Genomic DNA, 24,240 nt, shown 5'->3' on the forward strand with positions numbered 1-24,240 from the left:
ATTCTACACTAAAATGAGAATACATTATTAAGAATACTCTCAGCTAATGGCTGACACAAGGAGATTATGGTCTACAAAGGGAGCACTCTGATGATCTCAGAGTCACATTCTAGCTGCTCCTCTTTCCCAAACTGCACTGAGACATGGTGTACACAGACAAACTATACACTAAACAACACATGGATGTAAATAAAACCACAGCTATGTTGAACTATTAAACCTATAAAAAACTATAGGCTAATTTATGCTATGTTACACTGTAAACTACGCTATACTAGAGAGACTGTATATAACAATATGAAACACACAAATTCCTGAAGAAAATGCAAAAGATAGCAAACCGTACCAAATACCATTCATGATGAACGTTGTAGGTACCTTAACCACGTAGGGAACGTACACCATACAGTTGGTAACTAGTTTTCGAGGTTGCGCTCAGTCAATATAAGTCGATATGAGTGGCAGCTTGAGATTGCCTGGATGTCTGTGTTTCTGCGCACAACCACCAGAGAGGCCTAATATCATTCAAAACGTCATTTAGAAACTATAATGTTCAGAGCATAGTGTTGTATTAAAATAATTATGTAAAGAAAGTTGACTAAGGTTAGGTTAGGTTGAATGGAGAATCCCACCTTCCACTACTTATTTGTTTTTTATTGCTAGTCTGTGGTGAATGTACACAATATCTAACTATTGTAACTAGGTTTCGAGGTTGCACGCAACATGAAGGAACATTTTACCTTATCACCACCATCATCATAAGTGGTTTCATTTGTGTATGCCAATTTTTGTATCGTTTTTAGCGGAAGATGTTCCATATTAGGAATGAAACATGTACTTTTAATATTGAAATTAGATTTTAAGCCAGATTATGTTACATAAATACATAGACTACCAATAAATTAGTTGATGCCAATACGGGACAAAAGATGAGATTTGTAAATTGTAAAGAAAGTTGTACAAAATATAATTTTTGATCTTTCATATGTTTTTATCATTCGAGAAATAATAACTGGATCATTGGCACTCCTGTTAACCTTTTGCATATGAGTTTGGTAACCTATTGGGTGATGGGTAGTACACCTAGTAGGCCTACCTATATCATAAATAATTCTTCAGCATTTTCTACCAAGTAAAGTCGTTTTGTTTGGGCAGGCATAAGAGAGAATTGTTGTTGAAGTTGTGTCTCTATCCTTGGCGCTGTGCCATATATATGCCTTCGATATTGCTGTCATCCTTGTTCTGCTTCTGTACAGGTTATTCTATTGAGCTTGCTTGGAATGTGGGTTTAAATCACAAACTCTGTTCCTGGCTATTGTAATTAGATTACATAAGAAATTATGTCTGTCCTTGAAAGTGATTAGCCTCCTTTGTCTCATTTAAAGTTTCATTAGCACATTTTGATTTCATGTTTAGTCAGTTGTGAACTCTTCTTCTTGTAACCTTGGCAGTATTAAGGTGCATCCACACCAAGATGTTTTCGTTAACTTTGTTAATAAACACTGTTAATGAAAAATGTTCATGAACATTTTTGTATGTAATAAACAAAATATTGTGTTCATTAACTTTTCGAGCATGTTTATAAACAAAATTTCTTTAACTTTTGTGAATGAAACTTTTCATTAACGTTTCGTGTTTACGTTAACATTTTGGTTCGCACATGTGCAAGGACGCAATTAGAGCATGCAGATTCATAGCGCGGAATGTGGTGATTTCTTATTTCTTCTAAAAATTTACTATCAAATCGCAAGCGAAAATTCTAATATACAGTACCTTTAATTCTGTTTGATATTCTTTTAGCAGTGTTCTAATGTAGTTTCATTTCCAGCTTCACTCCTCACTGAAAAACCTAACCTCCCATAATCGCTTGTATGTCATCAAAATAATACTATCCTAAATAAGCAAGTTAAATGAAAATTTTCTTTATTTCGTACCTCTACCAATTCCTTGATGTTTTTGTATAAATCTTCGAAAACCTCAGACACGGTCACTGAAATTGCTTATTTTGATACTCTAGACAAATGAGTAAATACGTGAAATGTCACCAGTTGCTAGGAATCTTTAAATTTATAGGCTATCTATAAAAAATATAGCCTGTCATTAGTGGAGCCGGCTTTGCGGTAATCTGTATAATTACTTGCAAATTCAGACCCAATTACTGTTTGTGGGGGCATTCTCAAGAGAATTTTGAAAGCCTGATACATGATGAATTAAATGTTCTGACATAAAGTGTTTTTTTCCAAACTTAATTCCACTCGCCTTTCCAGTATTTTACTTTGCCATACTTCGCGTCTGCACTTTTCTCGAATTGTACTCACTAAATGAAAGCCGCAGCTGTAAGTATTTTCTACTTCCTGGCTCTATCAAATGTAACCTCACAAACAGCTATTTTGGTGTGGACACAATGTTGAAGTTTGTTAACAAATGTTTATTAACATGTTGAGAAATGTTTTCATTAACATTGTTTATTAACTTTGCTTCGTTAACATTGTTTATTAACTTTGGTGTGGACTAACGATTAGGATAGGTTTTTTTAAATTTCCCTTCTGTTTTCCAAACAGATGCTTCCATTTCTGAGACTCAGTTTTGTCCTCCTCTTCTATGATCTCTGAATCCTTGTGCAGTCCTTTCACTATTTCAACATTTAACGCCAGTTTTCATTTCTATTTGTTCGTAGTAGTAATAATCACTTGTCGATATTCAATAATTAATGGCAATTTTAATTTCTGTTACTTCCTTCACCTTACGCACGTCCTTCTCTTCTACTTTCCTCAACATCTGCTCTAACCTAATTCCTGGCTAACATACTACACTGGTTCCATTTCCTGCACAGAATTTCCCACATGCCTAACTATGGAGCCCCCGAGACCAGAGCCTCAACCCCACCTACCTCATTTGATCCTCTTCCCTCCTGGCCTTTATTTAAGAAAAGATAAACAACTGATAGGCAATCTGCTACCTGGGTGGTTGCCCTAAGTTAAGATCAGTGGTGATTGATTGGTTAAGTGATTGAATCCCGTGCTATCAAAAGAAATGACTGAACTAGAAGGATGTATTCATATCAACTTCTATTTATATAAAATAAGAGTTTTGTGTGTACATTGCTTAGAATTTGAAAAGAATGGTATTTCTGTATTGGTCATGTTCACAGTAACAAGGAACTGCACTTTTTACTTCTCTGTAATTTCTGTCTGTATGTATGTACATGCATGACCAGAAAACGGCTAAAGAGAATTTAATGAAAAGCGGTATGCAAAGTCAGGGAATAGGTCGCTACAATCTAAGCCATAAATAATTTTATTCGCGCTGATAGAAATGGTTGTTTAAGGGGAAGGCCTCAAAATTAATTTTCAAATATTTATGTTATTAGTGGTCCTATCTTAATAAAAATTGGTATGCAAAGTCGGGGAATAAGTCGCTACAATCTAGGCTATAAATAATTTTATTCACACTGAGTGAAATGGTAGTTTAGGGGAAGGCCTAAAATTTAATTCGTAAATGTTTGTCATTCGTGGTCCTATCTCATTGAAAACTGGTATACAAAGTCGGAGACTGAGCCAATAAAATCTAGGCTATAAATTATTTTATTCACGTTGAATGAAATGGTAGTTTAGGGGAAGACCAAAAATTTAATTCTCAAATATTTATATTATTAGTAGACGTATCGATAAATACTACATATATATAGAATTAAATTTCCGACCAGTTATGTCTTATACATTTTTGCCGTACTGGCTATGATAGCACAGATATTAATGAATTTGTATTTTTTGTTGCTATTTCCATATTGACGCCGAGTCACGAGAAAATGGGTTAACAGAATTTAATGAAAATTGGTAAATAGAGTCGGGGAATAAGAAACTATCTAAGCTACAATTTTATTCACCCTGGATGAAATTGTAGTTTAGGGGAAGGCGCCTAAAATTTAATTTTTAATTACCTATGTTTTTGGTCCTATCGAAAAGTACTACATAACAAAAGTTACAGAGAATACAATTTCTGATCATTTATGTTCTATTCAGTTTTATGGTATTGACTATGATGAGTGGTATTTCAGAGTCGGAAGAAAACTAAATGTGAAGGCCTACAATATCGAAAGCGCATAACATTGATCAACAATAATATTACATTGGCCATTATTTGTTGTGATGTTATTTGTCTCTTATGCTGCCTCTCAACTCCGATAGATGGGATTACTGCTGCGTAAGCCTGACTGAATATTGGTAAGAAATAGCCGGGGAGTTGGAAAACTTTCTTCTTTAGCATGCCATTCCTCTGGTTTAGACATTTTCTGATACAGCTGGTTCGTAACACACTGGTTCATCATAGTATTCCAGCTATTTGATCCCTACTCTGACGCGCTGTGTTGTATGAGCAGTGGGCACAGTTAAGGCAGAGGCTCACTTAGTACAGTAGTACCGGGCGAGTTGGCCGTGCGCATAGAGGCGCGCGGCTGTGAGCTTGCATCCAGGAGATTGTGGGTTTGAACCCCACTGTCGGCAGCCCTGAAGATGGTTTTCCGTGGTTTCCTATTTTCACACCAGGCAAATGCTGGGGCTGTACCTTAATTATGGTCACGGCCGCTTCCTTCCAACTCCTAGGCCTTTCCCATCCCATCGTCGCCATAAGACCTATCTGTGTCGGTGCGACGTAAAGCAACTAGCAGAAGAAAAAAAAAGGGTACGGTAGTACTAGTAGTACGATCTGGTCTAGAATATTAATTAGGGCTATTCCAAATTATAGCACCACAATTCACTAAATAACACAAAATTCAACCCTGAAAAGAGCCGTTTCTTAAGCAAAGCTTCTTACTCTTCACTTTTAAATTCTACATTCATTTTATTCTGAATTATTAGTGAATAGGGGGTTTCCTCCTCTGGCTTGGAGGTAAAATTTGCCTCCAAGTCAGATAGATTTTTCCGCCACCAGTGTGGTGAATTGATATTTTCCGACTCATCGGGTAGTCCTAGGAAACAGATTACTAAAAGGGCATAGTTTTTGCCCTGGAAATCTCCACTATTCGACCCTCTCCCCGCCGAAAAAAGATGAAGAGTGTTCACGAAACACGGCTGTCTGCGGCTTGGTCATTCCAGCTCTGGAACTTTGGACTGTTAGATCGGCAGCGTAGTCCTGTTCGTTAAAAGTGCCAAAATGTGTGGTGTTTTATTTGATCGAGTATTTCATATGAAAGCATTGCTTTTAATCGCGCCATTCCTACTAATGTCATTGTAATGTATGTTCATTTCAGTTGGGAAAACCACTAAGACAGTCTATCTGAGGATGTAAAAAGGCAGGTGGAGAGTGAATGTCTATCATTATAATGAAAACTCTCCAACCTGATTTTGACTGATGGTATGCAAGCGGGTCTACCATTACAGTGAAAATCCCCTAACTCAGTCTTCATATGAGAAAAGATGTTTGGTGACTTTCCCGCCGCGTTTCTAGGGTAACGTTAAGAGCTATGCAATTTAATACAATCTTGCTCACAACGTGTACACTAGAATTCCGTATACAATGTAGAATTCCGTAGCGAAGCACGGGTACATCAGCTAGTCTTAAAATAAAGTTAACCCCATATATTTACATTTTCCTTATCGGGTGTAATCCCTCTTATTGATCACTCAGTCTGCATGCCTCTGTAAATTCTGTTAAGGCGGCAATCCGGAGATAAAAATCAATATTTTGGTGAATTTTTTTATGACTGAAATTGAAAGGATTGAGTTCTCTTTTTCTTGTCACAAAGTTATTCTGCTAAATTCAAACAATTTATCACTGTAATAATCCTTTGTTTGCCAAATGCATTTTTCTCCCATAATATTCTGCCAAATGTAACAAAATTTGTATGGTATCTGTATTACAGCTATATTAAGAAACCTGCATATAGAAATTTTGATTGCAGAATTTTTTCAAGTGATAGGGATTTTTAAGTCCAAAATTTTAGAAAGTAAAAATTACACAAACTTCAGTATGATATATCTCCTTATATAAATTATGTACAGAAAAATCGATACGATGTGCTTTTAAGATAATATTATCAACCTAATTATGAATTTACATTAACATGTTAATTAAATTTCATGAAAAAATAGAATTAAAAATTTCAAAAAAATCTTTATTTTGGAAAAACTATTAATTGTATATGAAAGAAATGTTCTTGATATCTCTACTTTAATGTAGGTGACATTCCCACAAGTTTCGTGAAAATCCAAGCATTAGGTTAAAATATATTTTTATCTCCGGAGTTTCGCCTTAATTCTTTTTATGCAGCGCGTGTTGTCGCCCCTTAAATCACCTTTTGCGTTAAATCATTAGACAGCCTAACAATCTTCTGAAAGGTCTCCCTCTGATTTCATATATTCTGTGGCTGAGTCTATTAGTTCCTTAAAAAATGTACACTTCTCCATTGCACTTATATGTCCCTAACACAGAAGCCTTTTTATATGCACAGTTTGTTCCAGTGTGTTCCAAACTGACCTAACTTTTATCTTAATTATGGATAATCTCCTGCTAATGTTCAGTTGTTTGTACCACTGGACATTGCATCCAACTTACGAATGAAGCAAGTGATGCAACAAACTACTCTGAAGAAAAGACTAATGAATCTTTGAGATCAGTAGCATTCATTGTTGCTCGATACCTGTCAGAACAACACTTACTCAAACATCATTCAACCTTGGTTGAGGGCATCCCATTCAGTTTCTTCTAGAATCTGGCTTATTAATCTGTGTGCATTTTATAAAAATTGGCAATGTGTCTTTTGAAGGGAAATTATCAATTAATCTTGTCTGGTTGCTGTTGCATGCCAAGGTAGTTAAGAGAATAAAAACAATGTTTTTTATTTATATAAATATTTAGATCATAATGGTGTAAATGGATGCAGTTGTGATTTTAAGCTAGTTGGACTTCTTAGCCAATTGGTTTGGCTCTTTCCTTCTATATTGAAGGTAGCTACATTGATCAAATACTAGGATGGGTGCCATTAGAGTTCTTATATGTGGGAAATCAGTATCAATAATTTAAAAAACACAAAAATTACACATTCAACATTAACAAATTTATATCTGGTCCGTATTGAAAGGAGATAACATACAATAGAGGGAACTTTAATTGATCCTCCATTTTTCAATACATAATATGTTGTTCATATAATCAAAACATCTTTATTCAGGACTGGTTTTGGTGTCTATGGACACCATCATCAGCTGAAACAGGTCGTATGAAAAAAGATATACAAGTATGTAGTGCATATAAATAGACCCTTAGTAATTAGTCACATTAATAGATGGAGTAAAATTACAATGGAAGGATAACATGATAACGTGTGACGTATAATCGGAAAAAACGAGCTGTTTTTAGGGAGTTTAACACTGTAGAGAACTGAAATAAGAGAATCGTATAAAATTCTGGGCTTTTTGGAAATGTCATTCAAGTTGAGATTAGGAGTGAAGTATTGGTCTAGATGTTTGTAACAGGCTTCCGTGATATTTAGTAGGAGGCTTTTGTTCAACGTGTCTAATATTGTTAAGTCTTGATCTAATCCATTACATTTGTGTTTATAATCTTGTATATGCTGACCAATTGCGGAAATCCTACTGTATTTAATTGCATTGAGATGTTCGGCATATCTAATCTTGAAGCTCCTGCCAGTTTGTCCTATATATGAACTGTTACAGTCGCTGCACTGAAACCTGTAAACTCCTGACTTAGTGAAAGGGTCCCATTTTGTTGACCAGGTTGGAATTGTGGAGAATGTCCATATTTCTGTTGTTGGTGCGGAAAGCAATATTGATGTTTTGTTTCTTGAATAGGTTGGTAACGCTGTACTGTTTGTACGAGACCCACCTCCAGGTCACTCATACACTTACAAATGCCCAGTGGAACATTTTCCAAGATTAGGTTTACAACAGGCTTTTTAATGTTTTATCTCGCAAGTAAACGACCTTGGAGAATAAATTTGAAGTACTTTTGAGCAAATCTAAATCACTTAATAACTTCCCGAAAAAGACTACTAATGACAGTACTTCTGAGAATCTTATTCCTCACTTTCACCCCCCACTCGTCAATTTATCTAACACGGTGATTAATAAGAAAGTACAGTACTTTCTAAAGGCCCAAAACATAATTGGCCGAACGTAACCTACACCTAACATCGCTTCAAAACTAGGTATTGAAACCGAAGTTGCTGTCAATAAAATGCCATAAGATTTACAAGATGAATTAAGACTAGACGCTAAGAGACATCTTAATAAAATTTTTACATCTGCGGAATCCAATAGGACTTACGCAGATTTTCCAGAAAGGAACATCATCATTGCACTTAAGAAGAAAATTAAAGAGAATCAACTCATTGTCACTAAGGCGGATACAGGAAATGCCACAGTTATTATGGATATTGAAACAACAAAAAATGTTTCCAAAGTTAGTTCTTTTTCGGTTGTCAAGAAAGATCCGACGCTGATAATTCAAAGGAAACTTAAACAAACACTCAAGAACGCATCATTTCTTTTAACTGAAAAAGAAGAATCAAAATTCATCAACATGAAGCCTAGCTTGCCAACTGCGAAAGCACTACCGAAGATCCACTAGGCCGGTGGTCCCATACGCCCCCATAATAAACTATAGGCCAAGCCCTTTATACAGACTTGCTCAGTTTATTCAACAGTTTCTTAAAAAATATTTCACTTTTGCTGCTCAAAAATCCATTAAAAATACTCCAGAACTTATTAAGAAACTAGATAAGTTTAACTTGCAACCGCACCACACACTACATTCTTTCGATATCATTAATATGTATCCAAGCATAAAAACGGGCAAACTTTTTTCCATCATTGAGAATAATCTGAATTCTAATCCTCAATTGAGTAAACTTGAAATCTCTGATTTTACGTCTGTTTTCAAATCATTACTGGATAATAATTATTTTACATTTGACAAGCAAAACGGCTTGGCCTGTGGCATCTTAGCAGAAATAGACTTTCTGGGGCACAATGCCATTGAAAGGAATGATTAATTTAGTAATATTAAGTTCTGGGCACGATTTGTAGATGACTTGTTTGTTACCATCGATGAGCGTTCTGTTGATGCACTGAATACCCTCTCAAACCTCAACAACATAGACCCTGATATCAAATTCACACTGAATTCAGAAACTACTTTTTAGATATAACGATCACCAGACTTCCTTCTTCATTCTCTTATGAAATATACAGAAAACTCACCCATACAGCCTCAACAATAAAACAAGATTCCATGTATCCCTATTCCCAAAAGTGTGCTACTTAAAATAGCTTAGTTGATCACACGTTCAAAATTCCAAAGTCGAAAGCAGACGTAAATGAAGAACTTAATACTGTACATGCGATAGCCAAGTTTAATGGTTATAATAAGTTTCATCAAATGTATTATCAACAAATTCAGACATCGCTCTAAATCTAACTTGCTAAAAGATAATCCCAGGTCTAATTTATTCTGAACTTTTACATTCAATCAAAATATCTACAGCGTTATCAACCTATTCAAGAAACAAAATGTCAATATTGCTTTCTGCACCAACAGCAGAAATATGGACATTCTCCACAATTCCAACCTGGTCAACAAATCGGACCCTTTCACTAAGTAAGGAGTTTACAGGTTTCAGTGCAGCGACTGTAACAGTTCATACATTGGACAAACTGGCAGGAGCTTCAAGATTACATATGGCGAACATCTCAATGCAATTAAATACAGTACGTTTTCTGCAGTTGGTCAGCATATACAAGATTTAACAAATTAGACACGTTGAACAAAGGCCCCCTACTAGATATCACGGAAGCCTGTTACAAACATCTAGACCAATACTTCAATCCTAATCTCAACTTGAACGACATTTCCGAAAAGCCCAGAATTTTCTTTGATTCTCTTATTTCAGTTCTCTACAGTGTTAAACTCCCTAAAAACAGCCCGTATTTTCAGATTATACATCACACGTTATCATGTTATCCTTCCCTACCACTCCCACCTGACTCCGCCCCCTCCATCACCTCTCCTCTCCCCCTTTCTGACCCACCCCTTTCCCCTCCTTAATGATATTCTACGCTTCCAGCAAACTCTAGCACTTGCTCCTTACCACTCTCCACGCATACATCAGGCTGCTCGAGGTGAGTCTCCTACTTAACTTTATAGTGTTTTTCCGTCTTAACTTTCTTTTCATACTTCAGGTTCCGAATTGGATCAAGAACTTTCTGGCCATATATCTACTTTCTGTTGCCTGCAATATGATCCACTTCTTTGAGTACCTCATAACTAACAATTTCTTTTTATGAGTTGATATTACAAGCCACCATCAAACTTACTTATGTTACATTATTATGAATACTCTGTAGAAGAACTGCATACTACGTCAGTTTTTGGATGTCCCCGTTTTATTTTCACCCTGTGTATAGCAGTGCTACGCTTGAGACTTTTGAACCATTCCAAAGTGATCAAGTCTTTAAACTTTTGTTAATATTTTCACTTTCATTTTAAACTGTGACAAACAAGCACATAACTTGTTTATATTCATCCTATTAATGTCACTTATTACTAAGGGTCTTCTTCTTCTTGTCGTTTGGGCCTACATAGGACCACGGGGCTCGTTTTGACTCCTTGTATGGTAATTCTGTTTTTTCTTCGCCCAGAAAGCTTTCATCTTCTGGCTGTGTGCTTGTTTTCCTTTCCTTCTTTCTTCGTTATGCCCATTTACAGAGCGTGTTGGAGCTTATTAGCTTTATGATGGTTTTCCTTTCTTTTTTCCTCCCAAAATCTCTTCATGAACTCGCTATGCTGTTTCTTACATTCTTCCGTCCATTGCTTCCCTGTGGTTCTTTTAGTCTTTTCTGTGAACCAGATTCCCAAAAGACTTGCGATCCCTGATGATATCTTCTGTGATATTCATTTCTTTTATGTCTTGCTTTAATTCCTCTAACCAGCTTATTTTGACCTTCTTTGATTTAATTATACCAAGCAGTTTTTTTGCATATCTAGTGTCATCCATTCTACAGATGTGGCCATAGAATTTCAATCGTCTCCTGCGTACGGTATCAGTTAACTTACATGTTATAATTCTCATAATCTGGCCCGTATTGAAATGTACAATGAAGTCAAATAAATATTAAAGTTTATTTATTTCACCTATTCAATACATAAATAGAGATTTTAATTAAGAATTTAATCTTGAATAAAATTATAGGGACATGTTTCGCCCTTTAAATAAGGGCATCTTCAGCCTTAATCTCAATCTGAAAGGTAATTAATCAGGTACTTGATTGTATTTAAATTACAGATGAAAGTGAGGATGATGTTCAAAATATGCTTCAAATGGTGAGTGAAATGGTTGACAGTGGTTATGATACTCTTAAAATGAAGCCTTAATAAAGTCTTAAATACAAATAGTCGTAAATTTATACACTTTCTTGAATGTCCTTGTTTAAAAATTGGAACAAATTGTATAATAGTAGTTTTATAAGAACGCAAAATGTTATGTTAAATCTTGTAAAGTGGCGCCCTGTGGAGGTTGAGGGCGTTAGAGAAAACTTTTGGATCCTAAACAGATCGAACATCAGAATGATAAAAAATGTAGTTGATAGTTCCAAATGGGGTATTAATACATATTGAAGCTAGTAAAGAGACGTTACCGTTGCTCACTTCAAGTGAGGTTTACAATAAATTGTTACGTTGAAACAAGTAAAGTGGGGCCTTGTGTTGGTTGAGGGTGTTAGATAAAATTATCGGGTCTTAACCGTTCAAATGTCAGGAAAATGATGATGAAAATAGTTAATAACTCTGAGTGGAGTTTAAACACAATTTTTTTTTTAAATTAGACTTTTCTGCTATTCACATCAAGAGGGGGTTTATAATAATATAAAAATGATTAGACTGTTGTAACTCTCATGTGAAGAGATAAAACTGTAGTCTTCTAAAAGCACGAGTGAAGAAGAGTGCTTGATGGTAAGCAGCTGTGTTGAATATTAGCTGGAAGGAGTGATTGTAGCCTCTTGTATAAAGTCGATAGGGAAATTTGGTTTGAAGTCTGTAACAATAGGAGATTTACGTGTTAAAGGATGAGTTTGAAATAAAGGAGAGTTCAAAGAGAAATCGAAGTGTGTAAAAACACTTAACCCCTTATTAATGTTGAAATTGGTTAACATAAAGATGAGTTGGAGAGAAAAATACGTAGTGTGTAATTTCATTTATTTTCAATTGTAATAGTGTTAAATAGTTGCTATGGTAGCGTTGAAGTGATTAATATTTAAGTTACTGGTGTTACAGATGATGTGAGATTAAAGGAGGAGAGGGTCGAAGCGGAGTGTCAAGTTTATACGATATTGGTCGTGGCGGGTAGCGAGAAATGAGATCAGTTCTTAGAACAATATAAAGAGAAACGATGTCTTCAGTATCACATGGACTTGAAATAAAAGTTAGAGCCAGCCTATAGTCAATCCTTTGTGAGGAGATAAATTAGCCTAACTCTTGAACTACGATACTAATTAAAAAAAAAATTGTGTTTAAACTCCACTCGGAGTTATTAACTACTTTCTTCATCATTTTCCTGACATTTGAACTGTTTAAGACCCGATAATTTTATCTAACGCCCTCAACCAACACAAGGCCCTGCTTTACTTGTTTCAACGTAACAATTTATTGTAAACCTCACTTGAAGTGAGCAACGGTAACGTCTCTTTACTAGCTTCAATATGTATTAATACTCCATTTGGAACTATCAACTACATTTTTTATCATTATTCTGACGTTCGATCTGTTTAGGATCCAAAAGTTTTCTCTAACGCCCTCAACCTCCACAGGGCGCCACTTTACAAGATTTAACATAACATTTTGCGTAACATAACATTTTGCGTTCTTATAAAACTACTATTATACAATTTGTTGCCAATTTTTAAACAAGGACATTCAAGAAAGTGTATAAATTTACGACTATTTGTATTTAAGACTTTATTAAGGCTTCATTTTAAGAGTATCATAACTATTGTCAACCATTTCGCTCACCATTTGAAGCATATTTTCAACATCATCCTCACTTTCATATGTAATTTAAATACAGTCAAGTACCTGATTAATTACCTTTCAGATTGAGATTAAGGCTGAAGATGCCCTTAATTAAAGGGCGAAATATGTCTCTATAATTTTATTCAAGGTTTAATTCTTAATTAAAATCTCTATTTATGTATTGAATAGGTGGAATAAATAAACTTTCATATTTATTTGACTTCATCAGTGAACTTGTCGATTGCTTTGTACAAATCTACAGTTTTCCTTTTGATCCATATACAATTTACATGAACGGAGCCATATATTTTCCTAAGAATTTTTCGTTCTTGTTTTTCAATTTCATCAATTTTAGAGTGGCCTCCTAGGGATGTGGTTTCTGAGGCATACAAGGCTTCCGGAAGAACAACAGTCTTGTTATGCCGAAGTTTTGCATTTCGTGACATCACTCTTTTATTGTAGTGGTTCCATGTATGCCTTCAGGAGTTTGGTGGCTCTTTCTAAATTAGATTTCCTGTCCAATCCGGATGGTACAATGATTTCTCCTCAATATTTGAAGGAAGGGACCTGTGTGATTATTCCATAATTTGTCTGTAGTGGGGATCTTTGGATATTCTGGTGTCCATTAGCCATGATATGAGTCTTCTCATATGATATTTGGAGCCTGTCTTTGATGCTATGTAACTTCTCTATGGCATACCTGGTTTCTTCGCTAGTCTTAGTAAAGATAGCTGGATCATCAGCAAAAGCTAGGCACTTCACGTTAATTCTTAATCTGCGAGTACCAATGTTTATACTGTCAATATCTTTTCCCCATTCCCTTATGACTGTCCAACACTAAGTTAAAAAGGGTTGGGGAGAGGTCATACTCCTGTATGCTCTTCAAAAGGCTCTGATAGTTCACCTAGAAACTTCACTTGAGATGATGTGTCTGTGAGAGTCTGGCGGATTAATTCTGTGGTCTTCTTGTCCACACTGAGCTCTCCTAGGATGTCCACAACAGTTTGTCTGTTGGTAGAGTCATACGCCTTCTTAAAGTTCACAAAGGTGACAAATGTGGTGGTACTGTGGCGTGTCCTTAATATTGTCTTCAGACTCTAAATTTGTTCAGAGCACGATCTTAGTGTTTGATTCACCAATCAAATCTGTTTGTTGTTCTACTCTGTTTAATAGAGCTTTAGATAGAACCTTGTATATAACTGGTAACAGGGATATGCCTCTGTAGTTGTTGGGGTCCGCTCGATCGCATTTCTTATATAACGGATGGATAATGGCATTCTTCCAGTCCTTTGGAATCATCATGGTCTCCCATATTTCTGTCGAGTGTATGAATTCTTCTGATGAGGTCATCTCCTATTTTCAACATCTCTGCAGTTACGCCATCGTTCCCAGGGGCCTTATTATTTTTGAGCAATTGGATTATCTCTTTTATTTCTTGAGTTGTTGGGGGCTGTGAATCTGGGTTTGGTGGAGGTTTTTCAAACTGTAGTCTTTCAATTGGTGGTTCGCAGTTCAGTAGATTTTGAAAATAGCCAGTATCTTGCTGTTCTCTTTACTGTTTGTCTCTACTGATCTGTTAGGTCGACAAAAACTTAATGTTGATGGTTTGTACCCTGATAAGTCCTCACGAAATGTCTTGTAGAAACTCAGAGTGTTGTTTTTCTGGAAATCGAGAGTCTGTTTTCTTGTACGTATGTTTTTGCGGCGGATTGTTTTTTAGGTCAGTTTTTGAGGCACCTCTCGATCTCAGTAGCTCTCTTTCCCAAAAGATCACCACTAGTTGTATTTTCAACTTGTAACCCTAGCATGATGAAACACACCCTACCAATGTAACCACCCCAGGCCTCGGACGCAGGTCCGGTTTCTCCCGATCATCGGATTCTGGAGGATCGGGAACATCATGCTTCAGAGAAGGATCAGAGCTTCTCAAAATCTCTTCGCCCCAAAAAAGGGAACTTCCTTGGTACTATTATATCTACTACATACTTGTATATCTTTGTTCATACGACCTGTTTCAGCTGATGATGGTGTCCATAGACACCGAAACCGGTACTGAATAAAAATATTGTGATTATATTAACAACATATTATGTATTGAAAACTGGTGGATCAATTACATTTCCCTCTATTGTTTGACAAAAATTACAATTAGTCACCTCTGATCTGCACTTACGGCAGTCACCCGGATGACAGATTCTCTATCAGTTATTTATCTGGTCTTTTCTTAAATCATTTCAAAGAATTTTAAAATTTATCAAACATCTCCCACCTACCTTGGACAATTATTCCCATCCCGAACTGCTCTTCCTATCAACAGATATTTACCCCCTCCCCCCACAATTTGTGCTCTTGAATTTCAACATGAGGCCTATCTTCACATTGCGATCTTCCCTATTTTTTGAAATATCACTTATTTGTCTACTAATGTCGCACGCCATCTCTCCACTGACATCCTGGAATATACTGCTTAGTTGAGTAGCTCGTCTCCTTTCTCCCAAGTCTTTCTAGCCCAAACCCTGCAACATTTTGGCAATGCTACTCTTTTGTCAGAAATCACTAAGAACAAATAAAGCTGTTTTTCTTTCTTTCTTTTTTTTTTTTTCTTTTTTTTTTTCCCCCCCCCTCCCAGTTCTTGAATCAAGTAATCCTGGTGAAGATCCCATACACTGGAACCATGCTGTAATTGTGGTCTACCAGAGACTTATATGCCTTCTCCTTTACATCCTTACTACAACCCCTAAATACCTTCATAACCATGTGCAGAGATCTGTACCCTTTATTTACAGTCATATTTATGTGATTACCCCAGTGAAGATCTTGCCCTATATTAACACCTAGGTATTTACTGTGAACCTCATGAGGAACGTCCATCCCATCAGCACTGTAGTTAAAACTGAGAGAAACTTTTTATCTTGGTGAAACTTGCAACCAGATTTTTCATCCCGTTGAACATCATACCATTGCTGGCCTTCCATATCACAACATTGTCGGTCTTTTTGCAGTAGCTCTCAATTTTGTATTGTATATTACTTTATATAGTTTAATATCATCTGCAAAAAGCCTTATCTTTGCTTCCAGTTCTTTACTCATATCATTTAGAATACAGTCAAGTCCAATAATACTGCCTTGAGGAATTCCCCTCTTAAGGGGAGGTAGAATTGAATTTTGAAACTTCTGATACTTTAATCCAATTTTTACCAAATTTAGTTGTTGCGTTTAGGTACAAATAAACACACATTACCAAATTCGAGATATCGACTTGTATTGGTTTAAAAGTTATTTCATTTTTATACTTAAAATTAGTCCTGTAAAAAAAAAAAAAAAGTCCCTTGCTTGACAGTTGTCATTTGATCAAGCTGAAATTTTGTTGACATTTACCTAATGTATGTAGAAATAGTAATGGGTTTTAGTATCAAATGTATACCACTCATCCAGAAAAGTTTAAATTTTGTTTTTAAATGTAAAAAAGATGTCAATGCAGTATTAATACAACATTGAACATCAAAATTCTACTAAAAGTGAATGTGTTTTAAAACCCAGTACAAATTTAAATACTTGTACCTTTAAGAAGAGTCTCACTAAGTTAGAACAAGCTATTGAATAATTGCAAAGCGAGAGAAAAAAAAAAAAGAAAGGTATATCGACTCACTTCAAAACTGCTCTGCACCATATGTCTCCCTTTCACTCACTCAACCTCTCTACTGGTGCTGCAGCCTATTATGAAGGGCCATGGCCTCTGCTATAGCACTTGCCCACTCCTTTTGGTCCAGAGCTCTCTTTTTCCAGCTCTGGACCCCTAGCAACTACAGATCTCTCGATTCATTGTCTAGTCATCTTGTCCTTGGTCTCCTCCGTCTTCTTTGGTCGAGGATCTTTTTTCTTGCTCGGTCCTGGTCGATCCCTACGATGTGCCCGAGGTACCGAAGTCTCCTCCTTATAGCCTTTGCGACTATCGTCATACAGGGCCTAGACTTCTTTGTTGGTCCTGATTCGCCACTCTCCTTGATCGTGAACTGCGTCTCTCCCACACCCGTAGAAGGCTCTTGTCTCGCTCGTATAGGGTCCACATCTTGCACGCATACAGCACCACTGGACAGATAGTAACCCGGTATGTGGTGAGCTTCAATTTTCTGGAGAGAGTTACAGTCTTCAGTAACTTCTGGAAGGCAGACCACCTAATTCTTCCTTGGATTTTTCTGCCACTTCTGATGTCTTCCTCATTTTCTCTTGACACAGCTTCTCTTTCTGTCCTGCGCTACATGTAGAATATCTTTTGAGTTACAGAGTGAAAGTGCAGCTGTTGATATGGGTACATTTCTGATGGAATGAAAGGTTTCTAGTTCCTTGTAATAGCCTGTGTTGAATTTGGAGACTGCCCTTAGGTTAGCAAGTTCAAGTTTTAATTTTGAAACAACCTCCATAGGACATGTTCGGTTCGTCTCATATCTCGGCCCCTTGTGGTCCACAACCCGCCTTAGAGAACTCACACCAGATGGCAGCACACATCAGGACATACCTTGTCACCAATAGTGTGGCGCTGTGCCATATCTTGTTGTGCACTCGGTATCAAGATTGCTGTGTATTTGTTAGAAAGATCTGTATCTTTACTTTAGTGTTGTTACTGTTGTATGGTTATGTTGTGTATAACTGCTCGTTTATTTCTACAAGAGAGAATGTTGTACAGTGCCAACAGGACATTTACTCCATACAAAGTTATTAAGGGATTCATGGCCATTCTGCGCTTTCCGATGTGCAACACTGCAGCATTTGGTTTGAAGCCAGTCGCTGTTACACGGTGCTATCTTTACCACATTAGAAGTATTCAATGTACGACTTATCCTTTTGTAGCTATTGGTTGGTTTTCCTTCTGCTTGTTGTCGGGTATAAAAGCACCAGGAATGAACACCTTTAGGACAAGTTGACTGCAGGATCAGATAATGCGTCACTCTTAATTTTCTGAACTCTGTTTTCTAGAAATGTAGCCATTCCTTCAGTCACTTATGTCTAGTCCAGTTGTACTCATTTCTGTTAGTAGTCTCTCATGATCTATCCTGTCAAAAGCCTTAGATAGGTAAATCATGATGCAGTCCAAGTGACCCCCTGAATCTGTAATATCTGCTATCTTAGTGCATCCTACAAGTTGAGCTTCAGTTAAATGATTTTTTTAACCTGAACTTCCTACTGTTAAACCAGTTAGTAATTTTGCAAACATCTGGTATAATCAGAAGGGATGCGCTTTTCACCTTTCCCTTTATACACGGGGGCTACTATAGCAACTCTCCATTCATTTGGGATACATAGCTCTATCATGTAAACAGTTAGCAAATACTCTTTACTTGCCTAAAATTCTGGCTTTTTAATTTCTCATAAAGGCTTTAAGCATTAGGAGACATGTTTTGGAGATAATTATTGTTATTATTATTATTATTATTATTATGAGGACTTATTTTTAACTATGACCGGGCGAGTTGGCCGTGCGCGTAGAGGCGCGCGGCTGTGAGCTTGCATCCGGGAGATCGTGGGTTCGAGCCCCACTGTTGGCAGCCCTGAAAATGGTTTTCCGTGGTTTCCCATTTTCACACCAGGCAAATGCTGGGGCTGTACCTTAATTAAGGCCACGGCCGCTTCCTTCCAACTCCTAGGCCCTTCCCATCCCATCGTCGCCATAAGACCTATCTGTGTTGGTGCGACGTAAAGCAAGTAGCAATAATAATAATATTTTTAACTATGTATGCCCAGAACTATTCTCCTTTTCAGATCGTGACATAATTTTAGTATATAGTTGGTCTGTTGCTATTGTTGACATAAAACTACCGGATATTGTTTTCAGTTTCATCATATTCGGGTGGATCGTTAATGACCTGGTTGGCAGATGTGTTGTCGGAATACACTAAATTATGAACACATTTTGTTCAAGCATTATTTACATTAACTAGATGTAAGTAAGTTTAGGTTTAGAAGCTAAGTCAAAAGCGAACAATGAAACTTTATGTGGTAATTGAACACCATAACTCTGATCAGTCTTGGTACTCAGAGAAACACTTTTCATTTGTGGAATCATTGATTCATCGATTGACTGGGCATATTGTACTGGGAAAAAAAATGCAGAAATCATTCACCTTGTTTATCATTGGGCCTAGCTTTATCAGTTTGATCATCCTTACCCAGATCATTATTACCTACAGCATGCAGAAATCTAACATTTTCTTCAAAGAAATTTCTTCTCATTTCACTCAGCCTGCACCAAAAATGAATGCCAGGTTAATTAATTCTGGGGGTAATAGTGGCTGGGCATAGAGCTAACTACTTACCCCCACCAAGTGTCGAGGTTATAGATAGTTGAAGCCTTTAGCTTCCACTCTTCCAAGGGCTCCATGGCCTGTATAGAGATGATTTTGTTTATGCTATTTGGTTTTTTCTCATTGAATTAGCATGCAAGGTCATTATATGTACCTTCACATGTTTCCCACTACATTCCTTGATGGGGAATATGAACATATCTAGTCAAAAGCATTATTCTGAAGAAAGTATACAGGTCTTCATTGTGAAGTTCTAGCGTATGTTTTTAAAAATTTTCATTCATCACAGAGTAATTACCAATTAAATTACTAGTAATATTTATCTCCCATGTTAGACCACTTTTCTGCCACTCGGTAAAGAAAATTTACATTTCACTAGCAAGCAGGTTGGAAATCTTGACAGCAGACTGATTGTTGACCAAAATAACAATGGTCTCAACAATGTATCTATTTGAATTTTTGATTGCATTGACCACATTATTGGGATTGGTCGTTAATGACGTATTCTTGAGTTTTGTAGCTAAGTTTAATAAGAACCGCTTTGCTGTAAAATAAAAATTACTGAATATTTTTGGGCAATTTGTGTTTCATCCAATTCTGCACACCTTTCAGCTACTTTTCCATGTAGTCTAGTCTGCATTTTTATTCAAACATTTGTCATGTCATGGGTAGTTTTTGTAAACTCTCGTGACAGAGATCTGCCAAAAGTGAAATTCAGGAAGACTTTTTGAACTCTCAAGATTTGTCATCTGTTCCAAAACAGTTGTCATAGTTTTGTGAGTTGAGAAAGTCTGCACAGTTCACAATAATGGAATTGACAGAGAAGATATTGGGAACTGTCTGTTTGCACAAAGGGTGGTGTCAATCTTGCACACAATATTGTCGCTGATCAGTGGTGGCGACCAGAGCGTGGGTTGTCATGAACATTCTCTTTACCTTCCTTGAAATAACCTTACCTACTTTTCCATCACTCATAGGATTGGGGACGTACACTTCATTGATTTAGCAATCACTCTCTGCCAGTGGCACATTCCTTTCTGCCAACCGGATAACTAACCATATCTCACATTCTGCAGGCTGTTCAATTGTTTTCATGATTTCCATTGCACACTATGGAGCAAAAACACAGTACCAACATGGCAACAAACGTGTGCGTGTGCGCACAGGAGCGGCAGTCAGTGTACATGCATGAAATAACACGTGCAGGATTTCCAAAGATATGGATAACGGGTCCTTATTTAAAAAAAATAGCTTTTGTATTATTATTAATTGGCATTGGATGGATAAAACTGAAATGTGATTTGTGGGTGTAGCTAAATGATGACGTCACTAGCTTCTCGGCAGACAGCCATTGTTTGAAGAACTCTGGCCAGTACTCGTATGATTTTTAAAATGACCAGTTAGGTCCCTGTAGTTAGGATGCCAGTTCTAACTCCCGTGATCACAATTTCTACGGTCAAGTAAAACTACAAGGTGGTTTTGCTTAATAAAATATGTGTACTAACTATCGAACCCTTCGTTGATGGGTTAGTTTTTTGTACATTTGCAGAAGCTGTATCTTCATAATCGCTTCTGTATTTTTTTAAAAATAAGTGCATGGCTTTTAATATCGGAAGTGTCCAAGGACATGATCGGCTTGCCTGGTGCATGTCTTTCTATTTGCGCTCATGGGTGACTTGTGGGGTCTGGGTGCGAGATGATGATGAAACAAGGTGTCAGGACAAAGCTTACTCCTGTCTGATAACAACCAACATTTTTTTTTTTTTTTTTTTTTTTGCTAGGGGCTTTACGTCGCACCGACACAGATAGGTCTTATGGCGACGATGGGATAGGAAAGGCCTAGGAGTTGGAAGGAAGCGGCCGTGGCCTTAATTAAGGTACAGCCCCAGCGTTTGCCTGGTGTGAAAATGGGAAACCACGGAAAACCATTTTCAGGGCTGCCGATAGTGGGATTCGAACCTACTATCTCCCGGATGCAAGCTCACAGCCGCGCGCCTCTACACGCACGGCCAACTCGCCCGGTCCACACCCAACATTAACATTAACAGCATCGTATGCCCACACTCCATATGAACACACTGGAGAGATAATGGAGTTCAACCTTTGCTTTTTGCAAACCTACCCCCTGTGGGTGGGGGACGCAGACAAAGAATGCACACATGGTACCCCCTGCTTGTCGTGAGAGGCGACGAAAAGGGGCATCCAAGGGATGATTGTATTATAACCACGAAACTCCTTGTGATTAGTACCACCACGCGAACACCATGGATTGCTTTTACTTGCGCGTAGTACCACTATGTTAGGTACCAAATAGGTTTGTGATTAGTAGCGTGCAGGAGCACTGTGCAGTCAGCTCCCCACTTAGAGTGCATTGTCGGCTTTTACAATACCTGTGATTAGTACCACTATATGAGCGACACCATGGTTCTGACTTGCCTATGATTAGTACCCATTATATGAGGAACACCACGGGATAGTCAGAGTCCCTGTGGTTAGTACACTTATGTGATGAACACCATAGGTTTGCGTTGCTTGTAAATGGCGCCGCATGTGCAAAACACGATAGGTCTGTATTACATGTGCGAATTTCATTACCTTGAGTAGTACCATAACGTGTGAAATACCGCAAGTCTACGCTACTTTTGATTAGTACCGCACCATGACAAATACCATTGTTCTACTTTCCTACCGATAAGTACCATTGTGAGGGGCCGATGACTTGGATTTTGGACCCCTTTAGACTGCAAGCATCATCGATTCAGTATTGTGCTTTAGAAGCAGTCCCTTGGTCAGTGGTACTATTGTTTTACATCAGTATATGTGAATGTGAGGCACTGCGGATCGGATCCACTGATTGTTTTAAATTCATATCCATCCATTCATTCTTTGTTTCATGTTTTGAATTCTGGTCAGTGGAGGATTTTGGACTTTTAATTTGCATTACATTTTGTACCATTAGGGGACAATGACCTAGATCCGGGCCTCTGAAATGCCCAAAATCTCACGCGTGCAAACTGAGGTGCAGAGTTCCTATGCATCGGTTCGTCTCGGACTAACGCTTCGTCTCTGGGCTACTCTTTATTATTTATAAGTTTCATATTCCGTATTGATTGGATTGAGCCCCAGACGTACTCGCAGCAGAGCACAACAAATATCCAAACAAATCGGTACACAACCTCCACAGCAACAACAATTACGACCATATAACGTGCATAGACTAGAGAAGTGTCACCACCAACTACTCTGATATTAAAACCTATCTTGCTACATCAACTTAATTTTCAAATTTTACTGACAAGAGTTCTGATAACATACCAATACAAAGTATATCAACCATAGAACATTCTCGATATTCAACTTAATCAACACAAGAACTAAAAGAGGATTGAAGAATGAATGCAACGCAACATGAACTCAAATTTTAATAGACGTTTTTAAAATATACCATGTTTTAATGTGTTTATGTACTCATGTCCATGCTCAATCAATAGGTTTTAGTTTATTCTAACCATCACTACTTTTAATCAGAGCTATTTTAACGCAACATACTACAATATATTTTACTTCAATTTTTTATCAGACATCCGGATGCTCTTAAGTAACTTCTTTGTAATTTATCCCATGACTGTAAATTTGTGTGCTAGCTGATGATGGCCAAGATAGGTCGAAACCGGTACTAGCGTAATAATTCATCCACAATAAATGTATTGATCGGTGGAACATTTTTCTTATCTATTACATCTGGGCTACTCTGCCAAACTCGGCTCAACTTTGCTCAGATTTGGAGCGCTTCGGAGCAAGTGACGAAGAGGGAGACAGGCGTGGGAAAGGAGAGAGACGGCGCTATTTCTCCAAATCGAGGAGTGGGGATCTGCACTCTGTTCAGCCAAATGAAGTCGTCTTTTGCACCGTGCACTGCGCAATGCACTGGTGCATGCACCCTGGGAGGCCCTGAGCTAGATGTTAGGCCCTTTAAACAACAAACCATTGTCATTTTGCAAATCTATTTATTAGAAATTTTACACCACCATCCTCAAAGCCAACATTGCAGTATGATGTTGAACATTTTTTCCACCCAAACCAGCTAACCACGGTGTCTGGCCATATAGACTTGACGCCTTAATGATCATGGCTACCAGGTGGGTTCTCCCTTCCATGATATTGCTGTCTATTGTAGGTGAGTTGCAGCACCTTATGTGAGGTAACAACAAAGTGTTTATTGAAAATTCAAAATGTGCAAACAGAAAGGCATACACTTAAGTTATTTAGATATGTTTTATTGTTGCATACTGTGTAATTTGAGTACTATCAGTGTAATTTTTTTTTCTCTAGGTCCCAAACATCGACAGCGCTTCCTGTGTGAGGTTCGAGTAGAGGGCCATGATTACGTTGGAGCTGGAAACTCTACAAATAAGAAAGATTCCCAGAGCAATGCAGCTAAAGACTTTGTTCAGTATTTAATCCGTAAAGGTCTGGTGAATCCCAACGATGTTCCAGGAGAGGTAGTTTGTTTTATATTTGTCATAGTAAATCTTTGTTATTTTAAGTTTAATGACATTTCTTGTTTTTGTAAAGATTTTGAATTGTAAAGAATGTGTAATAGTATGTTGCTGTTTCACTTCAGACAGCACAGGCCGCTGCCCCTGCTGGAGGTGGTGAGCCCCAGGATCTCCCACCCGGTGGACCGGTGGCACCTCATCAGTCACTTGGATTGACTCGCCCAGTATTTCAACCAGGAATGGGTCCAAATGAGATAGGTGAAGCTTATCGTCCCTACCAACGAGATGGAGAGCGACCTTTCACCTACATGGATAGGCTGGCAGAACAAAAAAGAGTCGAAGAGGTAAGGCCCTTACATTATATAATGCTTGACAGAATCTGTCTATAAGAAAAAGTGAGGTTTATTTTAGAAGTGGAAAGT

The 24,240-nt window shown here is 37.4% G+C and overlaps 1 protein-coding gene across 1 annotated transcript in view; it reads left to right on the plus strand.

Annotated features, from left to right (window-relative positions):
* The window catches only part of mle (maleless), a 278,516-nt gene that overhangs the window by 14,366 nt on the left and 239,910 nt on the right, over positions 1-24,240 (plus strand). Inside the window, exons 3-4 of the mRNA XM_067135650.2 lie at positions 23,652-23,821; positions 23,944-24,162. Coding sequence (XP_066991751.1) covers positions 23,652-23,821; positions 23,944-24,162 — 389 coding nt within the window. The remainder of the gene's footprint in view (positions 1-23,651; positions 23,822-23,943; positions 24,163-24,240) is intronic.

Source organism: Anabrus simplex, chromosome 1, assembly GCF_040414725.1.
Source record: "Anabrus simplex isolate iqAnaSimp1 chromosome 1, ASM4041472v1, whole genome shotgun sequence".
Taxonomy (NCBI): Eukaryota; Metazoa; Arthropoda; class Insecta; order Orthoptera; family Tettigoniidae; genus Anabrus; species Anabrus simplex.